This window comes from Leopardus geoffroyi, chromosome B1, assembly GCF_018350155.1.
Source record: "Leopardus geoffroyi isolate Oge1 chromosome B1, O.geoffroyi_Oge1_pat1.0, whole genome shotgun sequence".
Taxonomy (NCBI): domain Eukaryota; kingdom Metazoa; phylum Chordata; class Mammalia; order Carnivora; family Felidae; genus Leopardus; species Leopardus geoffroyi.
Genome location: NC_059327.1, coordinates 33,408,622 through 33,429,246, shown reverse-complemented (window position 1 = coordinate 33,429,246; position 20,625 = coordinate 33,408,622). Strand labels below are relative to the sequence as shown.

General features: G+C 37.8%; 1 protein-coding gene across 1 annotated transcript; it reads left to right on the top strand.

The window, feature by feature from the left end:
* Positions 1 to 782: 782 nt before the first annotated feature.
* ADAMDEC1 (ADAM like decysin 1) lies at positions 783 to 19,597 on the top strand. Its single transcript, XM_045456857.1, has 14 exons — positions 783 to 915; positions 2,667 to 2,782; positions 4,228 to 4,304; positions 5,240 to 5,318; positions 7,920 to 7,996; positions 9,267 to 9,453; positions 9,673 to 9,735; positions 10,408 to 10,479; positions 10,773 to 10,942; positions 11,302 to 11,383; positions 12,110 to 12,240; positions 14,260 to 14,437; positions 17,536 to 17,621; positions 18,897 to 19,597. Exons 1-14 carry the CDS (start codon positions 867 to 869, stop codon positions 18,901 to 18,903), a joined length of 1,374 nt encoding a protein of 457 aa, XP_045312813.1. The 5' UTR covers positions 783 to 866; the 3' UTR covers positions 18,904 to 19,597.
* The last annotated feature ends 1,028 nt before the right edge of the window (positions 19,598 to 20,625 follow it).

Below are 20,625 nucleotides of genomic sequence, written 5' to 3'. Positions count from 1 at the left end.
GTAAAAATGCCACAAGGTTAGCAGAAGTCCTTTCTTGAGAATGAGCCATTGGGTGTTCAATTTTTTTCTTCAATATTCTCTTGATATTTGTGACCATGAAAAAGCATTATTTTCGTAATCAGAAGTAGACGGTAATTTTTCTGCAGTAGAACTCTTAGTATGCTTCGAGTGTACTTCATGTGCAGTATAATGTGGTTGAGTCTAACGCTGCCAAGGGAATTTACATTTGCACGTTTCTTTAAAGTCTTACATGTATACGTGTGCATGCACGTGTGTGTGTGCGTTGCCTCCTACAAATTTTATAAGAAGCTTGGGGTAGGTATTGTTATTAGCCATTTTCACAGACAAGGAGACTAAAAGATCAGAGATCGTAAGACTTTGCCTAATGCTTGCTGTAGAGCTTCTGTGTCCTCTGTGCTGATTTCTCAAAAATGTACGGACCACTAATATATTTTCTAAATGTGTAGATCAATTTCTGTAAGGATACTGAGCGGCAATTGGGATGGTTCCGTGTGGCGAATATGCAAATATGTGCACAGGCATCCCAGTCTCAGTGGGTTCTTTCCCACCACTATAGGAGCATGAGAGCCAAGCAGTTGTCCAGATGGAAATTCCTTCACAAGCTGTAACCACAGATATAAACACCTCTCTTAAATGAGGAACATTCTCATGATGTGGTCACTGCAATTTTTTCACCATTTCCCAACACCATTAGGAAACACTCCTCAATCTCACAGAGAGTACTTGAGGTTTTGTGCTTTTTTTTTTCAATTTGTAAAGATAAGTAGGGGAAGATAAAGCTGGACAGCTGGGGAGACCACAGTTTCAGGCTGTGTGCGACTTCTCAGCTACCTGCAGTAGGCAACATGCCTTTGGTCCTACTTTCTATCCTCTGGCTCATCACTCCAACTCAAGGTAAGCACCAAAATACTGACATTTTATACAAAAGTCAAATTGCTTAATGCATTTGAAAGTACTCTTGAGAAAATAACATGCTCATATGACCCAAAGATCACTGCATTTTGCTTTATTTACTTAATCTACATATACTCCACGCTCATACTCAAGGTGTTATGATTGGTATAATAATTTCATTAGGATGCACCTCAAACTTTACCTCTTATTCAATATGCTACTGGATCTCTAATTTTATTTTCTAAGGCACACAGCCTAAATGACACCAGAGAATTAACTTCCAGACCAGAAATCAAGAATTTCCTCCCCATCTCCAATGTTCTCTCGAATAACATTGATATTTTCTACCCCGTAAGGAGACAATCATTTATCCAGACACAATTTGACCAAAAACTGTGCTAGAACGGATAACTCTTAAGTAAAATTAGCATCAAATTAGACATAATTGCAGCATTAAGCAAAATTAAAAATTAATTGGCCAACTGAAAATTTACTAATGGAGTTAAGACTAAAATCTATTAAAATTTATTCTCTTCTAAATCCCACAACTCTTTACATTAATTGGATTCACATTCTCCATTGTTAAAAAAAATTTCTAGTAATAAATTTATAAATGTCCTGTTTTCCTATGTGATGAATCCTTTCTAAGATAGCATCGTAGCAGAACTTTGGGGACTGGCTAGGAGAAATTTTTTACTTGAGAAGTTTCCTTCTGGTTCTTCACATCAGCCAGGTGTAAAACTGCTTGGAGTTCCCAAGGCCACGCTGTCTGTCAGTGGGAAATTGTCTTTAAGCACAGACATTCATCTTTGAAAATGGGAGCATTTAAAAACAAGACTGACCTTACATCGAACAATTAAAAGAAAAAGTACATAAGTTGTATATGCCATCTTCCTAGACTGGCGCTACATAATTTGGTATATTTTATGTCATTCAATGTTTACACCGACCTCCACTTTTTAAATAAGTAACCTGATTGTAAAGAAAAATAGCTTTTATAAGGTCATTTGGCTAGGACTTAAGACCACATCTTTTGGCTCCAATATCAGCTCTAGGAAATGGTCTATGTAATATTATACCAAGTGTATCAAGAAGGACACAAAGTTCACTTAGTCTACTTGCTATCTGGTTTTCCTACTTGCTATCTGATGCTTTAAAGTTGCTTCGGCAGGGATCACAAAAACTTTGTCTCCCTATGAAATCTGGAGTCTTGAGGGCAAATGCTGATGAGACAAAGAACATAACGGTTCATTGTTACGCTTTGAAAGAAAATAGTGGTCAGCAGGGTCTTCCCTAAGAATGAAGTATTGTCTGTTTATAAAAATTTGATTTTTGGAAGGGGTAGTCTGAGGTTTCACCACCAAGAGAAAAAGACACAGAAAGAAAAAAGGAATCTCTGAGAACGCTGAGAGAAAAACCCTCAATTTTGAACCAGACTAGAGAAGAGAAGAGGAGGAAATTGGATGGACTATAGGGAAGGATTCCTGGCTTCCATAATTTCCCACATATTGAGAGATCGTCCAACGCATTGCCATATCTTTCCACAATAGGTAGATAGAGCAAAAGAAAAATTCTTTGTTATCCAAGGTGATAAGGAGAAGGAGGAAGGCGTAACTTGTGTCTCCTCAGGTTTACTTTCTGGTTGGGAATTCGGTCTTCCATACCATTTCAACAAAACCAACCAACCCAAACCAAAACAATACCAAAGACTTTCAATGTGTTATATCAATATTACCTCTCTCTCTTTCTAGCAATGGCCATAAAGCAAACACCTGAATTAGAGCTCTATGAAGTAGTTCGCCCTAAAAAACTACACATTTTACACAAAAGGGAGATACGAAACAACCAGACAGAGAATGGCAAAGAGGTAAGCAGTGTGAATGACTATGGGATTTTACAAAGAACCAGTTAAGAGCCTCTTCACCCACGGAAGCGATGTCTAATAGTTGACTTTTGAAGCCCATATCCACAGGTCTCCTTTGTCCAGGAAAGAATGCAGGATTTCTCAGAATGCTTTTACCATTAAGCCGTAAGAAGGGAGTTAACTGTTTCACTTGCTCAGAAAGAACAAAGCTGCTTGGACATCTCCCCAAATTTGGAGGATAGGGGGAGAGCATAGGAAGGCAGTCATTTCTAGAAGGTGTTTCTTACCAAGTTCACCAAACCTATGTATTCCCCCTACCCTCACCTCCTGTCCCACTGAATTGCCTTTTCCATGGTCATCTTGTCTGTAATGGAGAACTCAACATTATCCCATTAAGTAGCACGATTTACAAAATTTATTAAAGATGGGCGCCTGGGTGCCTCAGTCGGTTAAGCATCAGACTCTTGGTTTTGGCTCAGGTTATGATCTCACAGTTCATGAGTTCCAGCCCTGTATGGGGCTCCATGAGGGCAGTGCGGAGCCTGATTGGGTTTCTTTCTCTCCCTCTCTCTCTCTGACCGCCCCCCCACTCATTCTCTCTCTTACTCTCTTTCTCTCTTAAAAATAAATTAATTAACTAAAAAAAAATTTTTAATTGATTGAAGACATTGACTCTTCGACTATTACGTTGTTGCAAATATTTGTAACTTTTACTTTTAAAATATTTTTTATTTTATTTAATTCTTAGTAGGTTTTTACTTGGTTTTCTTTAGTATATTTGGTTTGGTTTTAAAATAATAAAAATAGGGGCTCCTGGGGGGCTCAGTTGGTTATGCGACCGACTTCGGCTCATGGTTCATGAGTTCCAGCCCCGCGTCAGGCTCTGTGCTGACAGCTCAGAGCCTGGAGTCTGCTTCTGATTCTGTGCCTCCTTCTCTCTCTGCACCTCCCCTGCTCGTGCTCTGTCTCTCTCTGTCTCTCAGAAAAAGAAATAAATGTAAAAAAAACTTTTAAGTAATAAAAATATTACCTTATTATTATACCATTAGTGATCAATTAGGATACATAGGACAGTATAGTGTATAGTAAGGCAAATAATAAATCCTTATCTTACATCTTAGAACTAGTTTAACCTGTGAATATTATTGAATATTATTGAATAATAATAATATTGAATATTATTGCCTATGTTGAATAACTGTATTACTTATCACTATTACTGCATGATTGGACTTTTTGTTAATCATCGTAATGTACAATTCATGTTTTGTTTTATATATTTTGTGTAGATAAAAGAATTATTTTATCCTATATGCATTTGTAATTATTCTTCTATGGATACTACATGTATCACTTATTATAATATAAATTGATATCATTTTTATATCAGATACATAATTGATATCAGAAATATAAATTGATATCATTTTGTTATTAAATATTTTTAGGACAGATATGAACCTGAACTTCAGTATCAGATTACATTAAATGGAGAAGAAGTTGTTCTTCACCTACAAAAGAGCAAGTAAGTTGTACTGCCTGAGTCTAACCAATAGATTATATTAAGAGAATGTGGAAAAATACACCTTCTTGAGACTCTATTTCGTGTGATTTGAGATAGAAGGCATGAAGTATATTGGGTTCTAGATGTTATTAGACTGTGCTAATGTTGTCTAAGAAGGTTGATGCTTTCTGAGGAAATTACATGCAAAGTATAAGGAAAGGGAAGAACACAGATAATGCCTTTCTTCCTTCATACTTCCCCTGATTTACTGAAAATCTTTTCTACCCAGATAAACTCAAATCTTTGACGTGACCTCCCATTACTTTTATGGGAACCTATATGGGGCGTCTAGGTGGCTCAGTCAGTTGAGTGTCCAATTCTTGATTTCAGCTCAGGTCATGATCCCAGCGTCATGAGATCAAGCCTCGCATCGGGCTCTGAGCTGAGCGTGAAGCCTGCTTGAGATTTTCTGTCTCTCTTCCTCTGCCCCTCTCCGCCTCTGACGCTCCTTCTCTCTCTAAAAAAAAGTAGGAGTCATTCAGGACACACAGCCCTGAGATAGATCCCAGGGGATGGGGCTCTACCAAGTTCTACATCTGTCAGTAAACTTCTCCCTGAATACAATGGTCTTTTATGCATATTTGTGACCCAACACCCTTCAGAGACCCTGTGGCGACTGTGTCTTTGCTGTGAAGAATCTAAAAATAACCCATTTGAGGATAGAGAATTTGCAGCTGAAAAGTATCTGGGGGTATTTCTTCCCTTGGATCTAGTGGGTATAACTAAGGCTTTGATTGGCTTCAGCAGCAGAGTTCCAATGTTAGAAAAGAATCAGTGGGTCACAATGTTCTTTCTCATCATAGACATAATCATTCTTTTTGTGCTGCAGTGCATTTCAGGAACATTAGCCCTTATTACCACCTTACGTGTATCATGCAACTTTTTGAACTTTGCAGACATCTCTTGGGGCCAGACTACACCGAAACGTATTACTCACCCGGAGGGGAGAAAATCACTACAAGCCCTCAGAACATGGTAGGTTCTGAATGCTTTCTGGGACTTTTTCTGGGATCTACTACTTATGTTGTACGATGCATAGATGCAAGGGCAAATAAAAAAGAAAGCGAAGGACTAGGAACAAAGGTGCTCATCTATGACCAATGAGAGAACAAATGAAAAAATCACAGTCAGCTTTTTAAAAAGGTAAGGATACAGTAGGAGGCTTCCAAGTATTATATCTGTAGAAGCAACTACCAGTCCACTTTCCCTTAGACCATCTTATCAAAAAGTTAGAAATATCTTCCCCAGTAGCTTCTTGAAAAGTCATGTAGCCATTTATTATTCTTGAACAATCTATGCATATATCCTGCAGTCAGTAATGGGATATCAATTATTTAATTCATATAACACCTCGTTAAACCACCGTGCTATAGATAATGCCAAGGCCTAGAGGTCAAGCATACAAAATCAATGCCAAGGAAAGGGCAGGAAGAGAACACAGAAAGACTCAATCATGGAGTATTAAGAAGTTAAATGAGTTTCTCAGAGCTGCTCTCCTTGGGCACCCAAAACATGTCTCTATAAAAAGACAAAACTTCTGTAATAAAATGGCTCTTTGTTCCCTTCTCACATCAAAACTCTCATTTCAAGGATATCTTGATTTTTGCTAATATTTAAATTAATTCAGGCTCAAATGCGAATGGCTGATGGCATATTAATTTGGTACTTTTTCCAAACCCTCTACAAGAAAATGTTTATGATGACAAGGTTTCTTCCAAATGCAAGAAAAACATAGATGGAATTTCAGACCCTGAGACCAGTTTATTTTGAACAAGGGTTTCTTCAATGGCTTTCTTGGATCGTTCTACATAAGGGACCCCCTACTTTGCTCATATGGAGCATGAACCATGTCTGAATCTCTAGTTGTAGACAGATTCTCTGTGGTTTTCACACTCAGATATCACCTCACGCCAGTCAGAGTGGCCAAAATGAACAAATCAGGAGACTATAGATGCTGGAGAGGATGTGGAGAAACGGGAACCCTCTTGCACTGTTGGTGGGAATGCAAATTGGTGCAGCCGCTCTGGAAAGCAGTGTGGAGGTTCCTCAGAAAATTAAAAATAGACCTACCCTATGATCCAGCAGTAGCACTGCTAGGAATTTATCCAAGGGATACAGGAGTACTAATGCATAGGGGCACTCGTACCCCAATGTTTATAGCAGCACTCTCAACAATAGCCAAATTATGGAAAGAGCCTAAATGTCCATCAACTGATGAATGGATAAGGAAATTGTGGTTTATATACACAATGGAATACTACGTGGCAATGAGAAAGAATGAAATATGGCCTTTTGTAGCAACGTGGATGGAACTGGAGAGTGTGATGCTAAGTGAAATAAGCCATACAGAGAAAGACAGATACCATATGGTTTCACTCTTATGTGGATCCTGAGAAACTTAACAGAAACCCATGGGGGAGGGGAAGGAAAAAAAAAAAAGAGGTTAGAGTGGGAGAGAGCCAAAGCATAAGAGACTCTTAAAAACTGATAACAAACTGAGGGTTGATGGGGGGTAGGAGGGAGGGGAGGGTGGGTGATGGGTATTGAGGAGGGCACCTTTTGGGATGAGCACTGGGTGTTGTATGGAAACCAGTTTGACAATAAATTTCATATATTAAAAAAAAAAAAAGAAATCTACTCCTGAAATCATTATTGCACTATATGCTAACTAACTTGGATGTAAATTTTAAAAAACAAATTAAATAAAAAGGTGAAAAAAATAAATAAAAATAAAAAATGTTTAATTAAAAAAAAGAAAAAGAAAAAGAAAAAAAATAAAAAGAAGTCAGATTTTCTCTGACAGGAAGTTAATATGTCTGATTTAGTTGCACGCTTTGACAGAAAGAGCTGCCTTTTCTAATCCTTAAATTTGCAGCTCCAAAAGTTTGAATAGAATATATTAAAAGCCCATTGAGGAGGGCACCTGTTGGGATGAGCACTGGGTGTTGTATGGAAACCAATTTGACAATAAATTTCATATTAAATATAAAAAAAAAAAAAAGATTCTCTGTGGTTTTAATGCTGGTAAAGGGATTCCACTAACACACCAATTAAAATGATGAGTTGGACCAGCTAATATGAGGGGCTCAGGAGTGGTAGTGTGGCTTCTTGAGGACCCTGGTATCTAGAAAAATGGGTACCTCATTTTATACCCATGTGACACACAGTGTCTTAGGGACTCAGCACAGGGAAGCCAAATTCTCAAAAGTTGGTCCTCCAACTTGAGAGCTCTCTGGGAGCATTGTCGATCCCAGGGAGACTCGCCAGTGTCCAAGATGCAGTGTCCAAGTTCACCATGAGCCCACTTAGGTTCCTACTCCCTGGACTTTTCTTTTGTGCCATGAGTGCCCGAAAGAGAACATCGCCGTCAAAGATGGAGTTTCCAGGGTGAGTAGTGGAGCAGTTCATAAAATCTCTGAAGTTCTCACTGTTTTTGTGTCTGGGAACTGGTCTGGCCACTGCCACTAGGTGAAGAATTTTCTTACATATTCAAAATAACAGCTTTCACCCCAACTGTGACACATTCATTCTTACAGTTTAAAAAAAAATGTGTATATTTCTCGTTTCCAACTTTAGGAGCTTTGCTACTATAAAGGACACATCCTCAATGAAAAGGATTCTGTTGCCAGCATTAGTCTTTGTGATGGGTTGAGGTGAGAGCCATGTGCAAAAATATTAAACAGCAAGCACCATTCTAATGGCACAGAACTGAGTCTTCCTGGACATCATGTCTTCCCATCTTGGTAAAATCTCCTGCAGGGGTAAAACGCTATTAAAATGAAGAGTCAGGTATCACTCTTGGAATCATTTTTTTTTTTCAACATTTATTTATTTTGGGGACAGAGAGAGACAGAGCATGAACAGGGGAGGGGCAGAGAGAGAGGGAGACACAGAATCGGAAACAGGCTCCAGGCTCTGAGCCATCAGCCCAGAGCCCGACGCGGGGCTCGAACTCACGGACCGCGAGATCGTGACCTGGCTGAAGTCGGACGCTCAACCGACTGCGCCACCCAGGCGCCCCACTTGGAGTCATTTTATAATCGGTTAAAAATTATGCTGAACGGAATTTTGAGAGTGTATGTGTGCGCACGTGCACTTGTGTGTGTGATATTTCTGTTTGCAAAGATAATTCTTGCCAGTTTGGAAAAATTTGAGAAGTAAGAAAAAGCACCAACAAAAAAAATAATAACCACTGCAAAATTGTGCTTATAAGTGACACTGTCATTAACTATTTGTCATGCTTGCAGCCTTTGTGCATATAGACATATATTTTCATCATGTGATCTCACAAGCCTCTTCCCATATCACCAAATATCACATATCACCCATATCACATATCACCCATATCACAAGCCTCTTCCCATATCACATCTGCATTCATAGATGTAATGTTTGATGACTATCTGTGTTGTATTTGTCACATTCCATCATATGAATTCACTTGATGTTTCTGAATTGATTTTCTTACCAAAAAAGACAACTTCTCTAAGTTACTACTCGTTCCAACCTGTTCCTCTGGCTGACTTGCTCATCATTTTTTCTCTTCTCTGGGGTTCTTAGTATCTCAATACTTTTTTACTCCATCTTGCATTATATTCCTAGGAGCTTTCAAGAAATATTTGTTAAGTGGATAGATGAACTATGGACAAACATTCCCTGAGCTTATGCTCTGAATGTCAAATCCTTTGGGACAGCTTCATCTGAGCAATTCTTGTTTAGAATTTTCTAGTAAATAATATAACCCTCATTTGACGATTGACAAGTATGGATTGTAATTTAAATTAGCAAAAGTTAGCTGGAAGGCCTATGAATGAAAACTGTGTGAGTGAGCTTAGGATTTAGGGAGAGGTATACTCCATTCTGGTCAGTTTTGTGACTTTGTGTGGCAGAGAATCTTGAAATACGATTCTCTGTGTTTCACAGAGGATACTTCGCATATCATGACCAAAGATACATGATAAAGCCTCTGAAAAGTACAGACCAAGAAGAACATGCTGTCATCACATATAACCAGGAAGAGCTTGACCTGGCTAATCACACCTGTGGTGTAAGAAGTGTTGGCAAGAAACAAGGCCATATTCGAACCTCTAGGTCACTCAATAGCCCGGAGGTAAGTGTAGCTTTCCTATGTCATCATTTCTTCCACTGTCTCAGCAATGATGTATGATATACCATTGTGTTCAACAGTTACTGCTATAGGTAAAGGCTATAATTCATTTACTTATTCTTTGATGGAATTTCCCCCTGGCAAAAAAAAAAAATATTGTAAGTTTTTCCAGTCTTTAGGATAAAGATGGTTATTAATGATGTTATTTTACTCTTTGTAAAGCAGGAAGACTTTCTTCAGGCTGAGAAATACATTGATCTCTTTTTGGTGCTGGATAATGCCTTCGTGAGTATAAAATATGGATGCTTCTGGGGCAGTTAGGTCAACTGTTAAGATTTCTTATCCAGTGAACACAAGCCATAAGCTATTCTAGCTGAAAACTCAGGCCCTGCCCACCTGAATGTCATGTCTTTTCCACCTGCCTTGTGGGCAATGGTTGTCACTTACCCACCCCCTTTAATATCCACCTGCTGCCAGTATATTCAGATATTGGAAGCATACTCAATACCAGATAGCTCCAAGAAATCAACCATAATCAATGAAAAATTTAAAGAATGGTTATTAAAATATTTTTTAAATTCTCACTCCGTTATGTAAACATAAAGCAGATACAAAACTATATATATTTTATAAATTATATTTATATTTATACAAGTACTAGAATCTGTGATTCTGGCTTAGCAAATACTGCTTTATAATCAAATTTTAATGTTGTTGAATTGGTTAGAAACAATGAAATTGTTCATTTGATTTCTTCATCCTTAGAAATGAAAACCACTGAACACTAAAGAATTCTTACATTTAGAAAGAATTTGTTGAAACACAGAGTGTTATATAAGTCAGACATGAATGAATACACGTTTACTTATGTTGAAATTTGTAATTTTTCTTAAAATGTTAAATTCTGTGCCACATCCACTTTATTTTTTAATCGTGTTCGCATTTTGTATTTTACAGTACAACATATATAAGGGGAATCTAACTTTGATAAGAAGCTTTTTGTTTGATGTGATGAACCTACTCAATGTGGTAAGATATTTGCCCTGTAAACATGTATTTCCACATAGAAGCCTGGGGACTCGCCACAGAAGGAGTTTTCACCAAAGAAGGAGTTGGGAGGGTCACAGTGGCTTGACATCAGCAGTTTTGGGAAACTCAGCAGGCAAGGATCAACAAGGTAATATCACATATACTGTAGCAAAGGCAACTTCTAGGATTTCTATTTTCAAAATGGGATACACTTATCCATCAGTGGTGATCAGCACAAGATCTAATAAAGAAACCGTAAACATTTTCATGAAAAAAAAATGCTCTTCCCACAGATCTATAAAACAATAGATGTTCAAGTGGCATTGGTGGGTATGGAAATCTGGTCTGACGCTGATAAGATAAAGGTGGTACCCAACACAGGTGCCACCTTTAACAACTTTCTGAATTGGCATCGTTCCAACCTGGAGAAAATGAAGATACACGATCATGCACAGCTACTCAGGTGAGCACGTGCTGGCCAGGGCAAGGCGTAGGTAGGCAGGGTGGATAGTTATCCCAAACGGCTCTTGGTAGAGATTTCTGTTCAGTTCTATCTCCCCAAGCCGTTGTCGGGGAACCTGAAGTTCTACCATTAGGAGTTCACCTGTAAGACTGTGGAGACCCATGTCGGGTCACTAAAATGGACTCCTGGATGTGGGATAACCATCTGTGATCGTTACAATGCTATGGAATAGCAGAAGACTTTCTGGGGCCTACTGAATGTGAAAAGGGTAGAGAAACAGGAAATCTAGAGCGTAACTGACAAAAGCGAATGGTTCCAAAGACTTACGTTGTGACAATATGCCTGTAACTTTCACACAGTGGAATTGACTTCATCAATCGACATGTAGGGATGGCAGCCACGAATTCCTTGTGCTCCCCATCTTCAGTTGCTGTTATTGAGGTTGGTAAACTCATAGTAAGGCTCCCTATGGTTCTGTATCCTCTACAATAGACCAGAATAATGCCTTCTACAGAGTTAGCACAACGAACATTTGCTGAATCAGTAAATAAAAGTAGAAATTAACCTACTGGTAGATCATTACACTGAAGCTACCTTAGATTATACAATAGAATATTTCCTTAGACTGGCCCTCCCAGAAGTATTCATTCTTTAGTTGGTATTAGGGAGTAAAAACAGGAAATTGGAACAGAAAGGGAACCAAGATGCCCTCTGTGGCCTGAGCCAACTTCAAATTAATCACCTTCAGTATCAATGGCCAGAGAGGTCAGTCAAGGTGCATTTTAGTGTTATTTGGCCAAGCACTATCAATGCCAACCATTCTGGCAATTGTTCTTGGAGGACTTTGAAAACATAGTATTGTACTTCCTATGAAGAATGTAATTACTTCAATTTAATCATGGTTTACCAAGAACTCCTCATTAGCTCAGCAAGTATTTATTGAGCACTGACTAGATGGTTGGATTCACAGGAGCCAACCAGTTCAAATGTCAGTTCAACATTTTACGAGAGCCAATGGCAGGGAAAAGAGCTTAATGACTCATCATTTTTCATCTGTCAAACTATTTTTTTTATCTGGGAAATAGCTAAATATCGTAAGTAATAGATGTTTCTGGTTTTTTTTGTTTTTTTGTTTTTTTGTTTTTTTTTTTTTTTGCTTCTTTCTAGGCTAAGAAAAAGAATAGTGTGTCTCTTGTAGGAGTGATGTCACATGAATTAGGTCATGTCCTTGGTATGCCTGATGTTCCATATTATACCAAGTGTCCCTCAGGGAGTTGTGTGATGAATCAATATCTGAGGTGAGACTTTGTCACGCTTGAGAAAAAAATATATATATTTCTTAATTCTTAAATTTAAATATTTCTTAAATTTTAAAGAATTCAGATACAGTCTATATAGTGAATGGATTCTTGTGTTTTGGGGGCTTTTGTTTGTTTTGTTGCTTTTTTGTTTTTTTTTTTTTTTTGTTTTTTTTTACTAAGGGCTGTGAATCCCGTTAATTCACACTCCAACCTATTGATGCACAGGTTTTACTAGCTTATCGGGGCTCATTACTTCAGATTTCCAAATATGCCAAGTTAGAGATTATGAGTATGGTAACCATGTTATTTTAACTTAAAAGACTTTTTTTTTTTTTTTAATTTTTTTTTTTCCAACGTTTATTTATTTTTGGGACAGAGAGAGACAGAGCATGAACAGGGGAGGGGCAGAGAGAGAGAGGGAGACACAGAATCGGAAACAGGCTCCAGGCTCTGAGCCATCAGCCCAGAGCCCGACGCGGGGCTCGAACTCACGGACCGCGAGATCGTGACCTGGCTGAAGTCGGACGCTTAACCGACTGCGCCACCCAGGCGCCCCTTAAAAGACTTTTTAATGGCCAAGATATGGAAGCAACCTACATGTCAATCAATAAGTGAATGGATGGGGCGCCTGGGTGGTTCAGTCGGTTAAGCGTCCGGCTTCGGCTCAGGCCATGATCTCGCGGTTCGTGAGTTCGAGCCCCGCGTCAGGCTCTGTGCTGACAGCTCGGAGCCTGGAGCCTGTTTCGGATTCTGTGTCTCCCTCTCTCTCTCTGACCCTCCCCTGTTCATGCTCTGTCTCTCTCTGTCTAAATAAATAAACGTTAAAAAAAATTAAAAAAAATAAGTAAATGGATATATATGCATATATATATACATATATATATACAATATAATGAAATATTACTCAGACATTAAGAAGAATGAAATCCTGCCATTCGTGTCAATATGGATGGATTTACAGGGTGTTGTGCTAAGTGAAATAAATCAAACAGAAAAAGACAAATATCATATTATTTTACTTATAAATGGAATTTGAAAATCAAAACTAATGAACAAACTAATAAATGAATAAACTAACAGACAAAACCAGAAATATATTCATACATGCAGAGAACAAACTGGTGGTTGCCAGAGAGGGGAGGGGAGGGGGATGGGAAACATAGATGAAGGGGATTAAGATGTACCTACTTATTATTATTAAATAGTAATATATTTTCTTAAAATATCTAAGTAAGATGATGACATCTAAGTAAGTCAGTAAGATGATGACAACATTCTTATATATCCCCATCACTAATCACTCCATCCATTTTTATGTTGTTATTAATTACCTTCTAATGCCAGGAAATTTGCAAGGACTTGGGATAGAAAAATGAAAAAAAAAATACTTTGCTCTTAAAAGTGGTCATGAGGGGCGCCTGGGTGGCGCAGTCGATTAGGCGTCCGACTTCAGCCAGGTCACGATCTCGCGGTCCGTGAGTTCGAGCCCCGCGTCAGGCTCTGGGCTGATGCCTCAGAGCCTGGAGCCTGTTTCCGATTCTGTGTCTCCCTCTCTCTCTGCCCCTCCCCCGTTCATGCTCTGTCTCTCTCTGTTCCAAAAATAAATAAACGTTGAAAAAAAAAATTTTTTTTTAAATTAAAAAAAAAATAAATAAAAATAAAAATAAAAAAAAAAAAGTGGTCATGAATAGGAAGAGAAATATGTTCATAGAATTGGCTCATTCATCACTCCTGCCATTTAGGACAGTACGGAATCCACACAGGAATTTAAATTCTTCCAGTTCTACAAGCTCAGTCTAGGAAAACAATTTTCCAACTAGCATAGTATTTACGCCCTTTTGCCCTTCACATATAACATAGTACTGTCCTAGACAAATACTGAATTTGGAATTTCCATTGAACCCGGGGATATAGTTAGACAAATCAGTTTCTCACTCATATATATATATATATATGTCTCATATATAAATATATGATATAAAGTCTCATATATCATGACTTTTCTTCTGGTTACAGCTCAAAATTCCCAAAAGATTTCAGTACATCCTGCCGTGCGCATTTTGAGAAATACATTTTATCTCAAAAACCAAAGTGCCTGCTACAAGCACCAGTTCCTAAAAATATAATAACAAAGCCAGTGTGTGGGAACCAACTTCTGGAAGTAGGAGAAGATTGTGATTGTGGCCCTCCTAAGGTAGGAAAATATCCACGGTTTGAAATTTATTATAGAGTTATTGCAACATGAGAATTATGCTGTTTTCTTTTCCTTCTTTAAAAATGGTCTTTTGGAAAGTCTTTCTAAAGATAAGCTTGGCATCACAGTAAAAAAGTGGGCTTGTGCTTGTGTTTTTAATACCGATTTTAGACATATTTTGAAAGGCATTTCAAAAGTCAGGATACACTTATGACATGATTATATAAAGCTCGATGTAAAGAAGTAAATCATTAACTATAACATGTCATTTATAATCTTTCCTAGATATATTAGTCAGAAATCCTTGAATCACCTCAAGTCACAGTTGATCATTTGTTAAGCAAAACCAATTACAGATCTAGACGTAACTTCTTTCCATAGAGAGAGCTGGCCTTCACTCAACAAGCCAGTGTATAAACCAAGCAGTAAATGAAACCGAGAAGGAAAAAAAAAGAGAGAGAGAAAATCGCAAAAGCCTGTAGAAAATTAGCTGTTAATATAAAATGTCTGAGATAATTACTATAATTCTGCTAATCTTTACAAAAATCTGACCCCTGTCAGACATCAGGGTCTCTGATAGAATATTTGCCAGCTATCCCACATTAAATCCCACGTTCCATTCATAAACACGTTCATAATCGCCCTATACCTCCGCTATTAGACATTTTAAGCTGTTGAATTACATTAGAAGATTTCATGGTGTAACAATCAGTTGTAAAGGATATTATAAATATTCCTTTAATTGTAATGAGAAATGAAATTTTACAAATAATGTGGTGCTTTATAATGAGTTAGCTTTAAGTTTATCTCATTCCCACCTTGCTTACACTCCAGTAAACCTGCTTGGGTAGAAGACAATTGAAATCATTTACGGTCTTAGGTGCTTCTAATGTCAGCAGGTGCATGGCATATAGTCAGTGCACACAGACCGAGAGATGAGAGAGAGAGAGAAAACACTGTCTATATTATGTGAAAGATCTAATATTCTTTATGTGTATCAGCCAGCTCCTATATTGTTTCCATTTTGTGTTGATTTTCTTCCTTAGGAGTGGAATACAACTAGGAAGTTCAAGCTTATGAACAACTGAATTTTTCAACAGCTGTTTTCCTATCCAAAAAGCAGTATATAACCTTTATATAGTATTTTTTAGTGAATAGTCCTATTTTCTATGATCTAATATGCTATTTCACTGTTTGGATCTACATATTGAAGCCTTTTTCTAGATCTTAAAAATAACCATAGTATCCATCGGTCTAAATATTATCACAGCATCACGCTATTTTAATGACCGTGACTATGCAATGCATTTTAATACCTTCAGTGGCGAGTGTGTTTACTTTTTCTTTTTAGTTTATTTATTTATTTTGAGACAGAGAGGGACTCAGCACAACTGGGGGAGGCAGAGAGAAAGGGGGAGAGAGAGAGAGAGAGAGAGAGAGAGACAGAATCCCAAGCAGGTTCCATGCTGTCAGCACAGAGACCAATGTAGGCTCGAACTCACCAACTGTGAGATTATGACCTGAGCTGAAACCAAGAGTTGGACACTTAACTGACGGAGCCACCCAGGCGCCCCAAATGTGTTGATTTTGGGGGGTGGGATTTGTGTAGTCATTCCTCAGTGTTCATTCTTCCATATAATTCTTGGTATTTTGTCAGTTTTCCCACAAATAGAATTGGGATTCTGATTGAAACGCAGGAAATTCGTATTTCACTCCGAAGGCCACTGCCATTTCCACAGTATTATTGTTTAAACCAGTTGCGTTTTGAGTTTCTCGGGGCAGTTAAATATAAAGTTCTTCTTGTAGCTCTTATTTTATTATGAAAGCTTATTCTCAAGTATTTTCTATTTTTCTTTTTTCTATTAGTATGTGTAATGTTTACTTTTTTATATTAGGTGATTTATTACTTTTTTAATGTTATTTTATTATCTTTTTAAATTTTTTTTTCAACGTTTATTTATTTTTGGGACAGAGAGAGACAGAGCATGAACGGGGGAGGGGCAGAGAGAGAGAGAGGGAGACACAGAGTCGGAAACAGGCTCCAGGCTCTGAGCCATCAGCCCAGAGCCTGATGCGGGGCTCGAACTCACGGACCGCGAGATCGTGACCTGGCTGAAGTCGGACGCTTAACCGACTGCGCCACCCAGGCGCCCCTTATTTTATTATCTTAAAGAGCTATGTTAGTGACTCATCCAATGTTTTTAGAGTTGATTCTCTATTTTTTACCAGGTCAAATATTTTATGACATACCAGGGATGAAAATGTGATTTATACTTTCCAATTATTGTTCCATTTTCATATCTTTTCTTTCTCTCATAGCAAGCATGTCAGAATTTCCATAAAAATATAGACTATCAATAATCCATGTCTTACTGTTTATTTTATTGGATATATTTTTGCTATTTATCAGATAGATTTTCTTTCTTTCTAAATTATCTTTATTTTCTAATCTTTGCCATCTATCACAATAATATTAGTTTTTTTCTACCCTCAGTCTCTTAATATGATGGATTATATTACTTTATTCTGTATAGTTGAGGCACCCTTGTACTTTTGGTGAAAAAAAAACACCCTGCATCGTTGTAATGGAGAGTTATTATATTAATAAACTGGTGTTTTACTAATATTTTATTCAAGCTTGTGTACTTCTACTCGTAAATGAGAATTGGGTGTGCATACGTGTGTGTGTACGTGTGTGTGTGAGTATTCATTACCGACTCTCATTACCAGAATTATGGAGGCTTAGTAAAATAACTTGAGAATTAACATTTTTTCCCCTACCTTCCAATAGTTTGAGTAGTAGAGAAGTATTCTCCCTTGAAGTTTTAAATTAACTTACACGTAATACCAGCTAGACCAAATTTATTTGCGGTAATTCTTGGAGAATTCTCTTTTTGTCCTTTTAAGAAGTGGTTTCCATTGGACTTAACGTGTTTTTCTCCTATGACATTTCCTTGGTCATCTCCTCTGTAATTTGTAGAGCAGAGTAATTTAGCTTAAAAAGTGAAATTTCTTTGCCATCTTGTACTAAAAATGGTATGAACCTAGTGTGTAGGAAGAAACGCTGAACCAACTTTCCCTGTCTGTGTGCTTTAAAGAAATGTTCCAATCCTTGCTGTGAGGCCATGACCTGTAAATTAAAATCTGGAGCTGACTGTAGAGGAGCCACTCTGAACCATATCATGTAAGACCCTTTTTTTCATTCTTTGTTCCCAAATATGTTCTCATTTTTATTTCAGAGTTGAGAAAGATGGGCCACTAAGTTCGATAATACAAGAAAACACAACTCACTTTATATTTTCGTTTAGTTCATTTGTTAAAATTTATTTTATTTATTTATTTTTTTACTGCACATTTTTCAAATGACTCCATTTCAGAAAGAAAGAAAAAAAACCCACCATACTGAACAAAAACAACTTAGGGTTTCGTGTCTACTAATATACTAATGAGGAAAGTGGCTGTGTGGTCATCTGGGCGTTTAAGACGGCTTCAGTCTATGCTAAAAACTATGAATTTCTCTTAGGTAGTGATGAGTTTAATACAAACTAAGATGAGAGTAAGAAAAGTTCATTTTTAAGAAGTCTCTTTTATTCTTGGTAAAGAGCCGATAGTTGTAATTTACAAGGTAGTCTGAAAATTAATAATATTTAAGAACATACTACACCATTTGGTGATATTTCTATTAAGGTGTCTCAATAAGCTATAATCCATGTATTATTTTTGTGTTTTATAGAACCCTACATGAGTTGGGCTAGGGAACCCAACTGGGCCGACTGAATATGGTATTTGTTTCAGTGAAAATAGTCCCTGAACAATGAAAAAATCATAAATGGGGAAAAACTCAGGATAAAATACGTGGAAAATATTAATCCTGCCCACCCCCTTCCCTGAGTCTTTTCTGGAGTTAAACCTGTGGAGAGATTATAAAGGGAATAATCAACTCAGACACCATCAACTATCACTTCCTTAAGAAAAAAAACAGCGAGGTTCTAAGATCAGGAACAATACTCATTTCTTCAGCAAGCCTCATTTAACAAGGCCTGCTCAACGTGACATGTGATCCCCTCGGCAGGGAGTTCTGGAAATCATGCCCAGCTTCTTATTCTGTCACAGAGACCAAAAGCTTAGCATCTCAGAAGATATCCATTCAACTCCTCAGGGACTTGGGATGCTAGGTGGGCCTGTTCCATTACTGGGAAGATTGATAATCTATTATCATGGAAAGGAAATTGGGTTTGGAGTCAGGAAACCATTTTTCTTAGTTCGGCCCCAAACTAGCTATGGGACTTCAAGCCTAGTTACTTAATTTGTTTTCTCACCTGTGAAATGGACCTAATGCTGTTCTCACTCAGGAGGGTCGTTAGTATTACGTACATTTTATAAATGTTAATTATCAATTACATAATATTTTATAATTTATAATAACCATGACTTCCAAATTTTTTTTTCTTTTAATCAGACAGTGAATCAAAAAATCTCCTTCATTGAGATGCTACTTGCCGGGACAAGAATCAAGAGATCTAAACTCACCAGAAATCTTGTGTATTTTCACTGTTGCATTTAGATATATTTTGCTTTCCATTTGGAATTGTACTTTTTCTATTTTTATCAGCCTAGCCAACAGGTAAATAGAGGAATTCAGAGAAATTGCCTGTTTTCTAAAGCCTGATCTTTAATGTATTTTTAAGGATGGTGAAGCTAACTCTGCTCTTTGGGGAACAAAAGAAATTAGCCTTTGACCAAAACGCCTCAAGGTGCCGCCGAATAACAGGCTCAATTAAGAACTGTGAAGCTACAAGTGACTGACATTTTTACCCCAATCTCATTTTGCTTGTGTAGCCCATGGCAGAGCAAGTCCACTCGATGAGAGAAGCTTTGGCAGAAGAAGGGAGAACAGAATTCACGTCTCATTGTATTACCCTTCAGTATTCTACTTATCTTATTCTTAGAAGTGTGGTATTTGTCTATGTCATGTCAAGACTAATTACATAGAAACATATTGCATTTTATCATGTATGATCCTTTCTCGCCATCACATGTAATGCTAATTTTGAGAAGGCTTCATGCTCACATTTTGATTTACTATCAAAGAATGTTTTATTCATCCATTGATGGAATATACACCTTACTGTCAATGAATAAAACCGCAAATGTTTGAGACTTTTCTGTGCGGTCATTTTTTTTTAAGTTTATTTATTAATTTTGAGAGAGAGAGAGAGAGAGAGAGAGAGAGAAAGCACACAAGCAAGGGACGGGCAGAGAAAGAGGGAAAGAGAGAATCCCAAGCAGGTTCTGCACTGTCAGCACAGAGCTGGACGCGGGGCTTGAACTCAGGAACCAGGACATCATGGCCTGAACCGAAACCAGGAGTAGATGCTTAACCGACTGAGCCACTGTGTGGCGCCGCCTTGTGGTGATTTTCAAGCATGAGTATTTTCAACCTTCCGTGTAGGTTTGCGTTAGGTGTTTAAGCCTCACATATTTAGACTATTTTTTCCTACAGTCCTCTAACAGTGTTGCCATAGATAACCAGGCATCACAGTGTGGAGATGAGATGGGGAGATGTGGAGATGAGATGAAGGTCACAACATCTTTTAATGTTCACAGTGAAATGACTTGAGGTCAGTATTTCTGTAAATGCTTTTTAACAGTTACTCCAAACATTACTCAAAATTCCACTGATGCCTATACTAGGAGAACAAGAATTTAAACACACTTCTAAAGATTGAGCTTTGAAAAGAACAGCCTTCCGGAAAGCCCTGCTTACTGGTGTTGACTGTCTTGCCATTATTGGTGGGTTTGGCATTAGCTGGGCTACAGATAAAGCTGCATGTGCGATGTCACTGAAAGCCATGAAACAGTCCCAAGGCATGAATCGTCCATATTTTCATTGTCCGCTGGTCTGATACAAATTTCCAGCCAATTCCTCCAAGGCCAAAAGGGTTTTTTTGTTTGTTTGTTTTTGTTTTTTTTGGCATACTTCCCTCCCCTACCTCTTACTCAGGTAAAGGTTTCTTATAGTAAAACTGTCTGAGCTGCAAAAATTATAGACCGCGCCATGCTGGAAACAGTGAGTAGGTGAGTGCCAACTGTTAGATTTTCGGGACTATTATGAGCTGGTTATGAAACCCAGCCGTTACTCAAAAGCAACCTGTATAACCGTAACTGTATACACCTGCTTCATATTC

Excerpts from the sequence above, each read along its gene's own strand:
- ADAMDEC1 (XM_045456857.1), top strand. The coding sequence starts at position 867 with ATGCCTTTGGTCCTACTTTCTATCCTCTGGCTCATCACTCCAACTCAA. Across the intron at positions 916-2,666 it reads GCTCATCACTCCAACTCAAG|CAATGGCCATAAAGCAAACA; the intron begins GTAAGCACCAAA and ends CTCTCTTTCTAG. Across the intron at positions 4,305-5,239 it reads CTTCACCTACAAAAGAGCAA|ACATCTCTTGGGGCCAGACT; the intron begins GTAAGTTGTACT and ends TGAACTTTGCAG.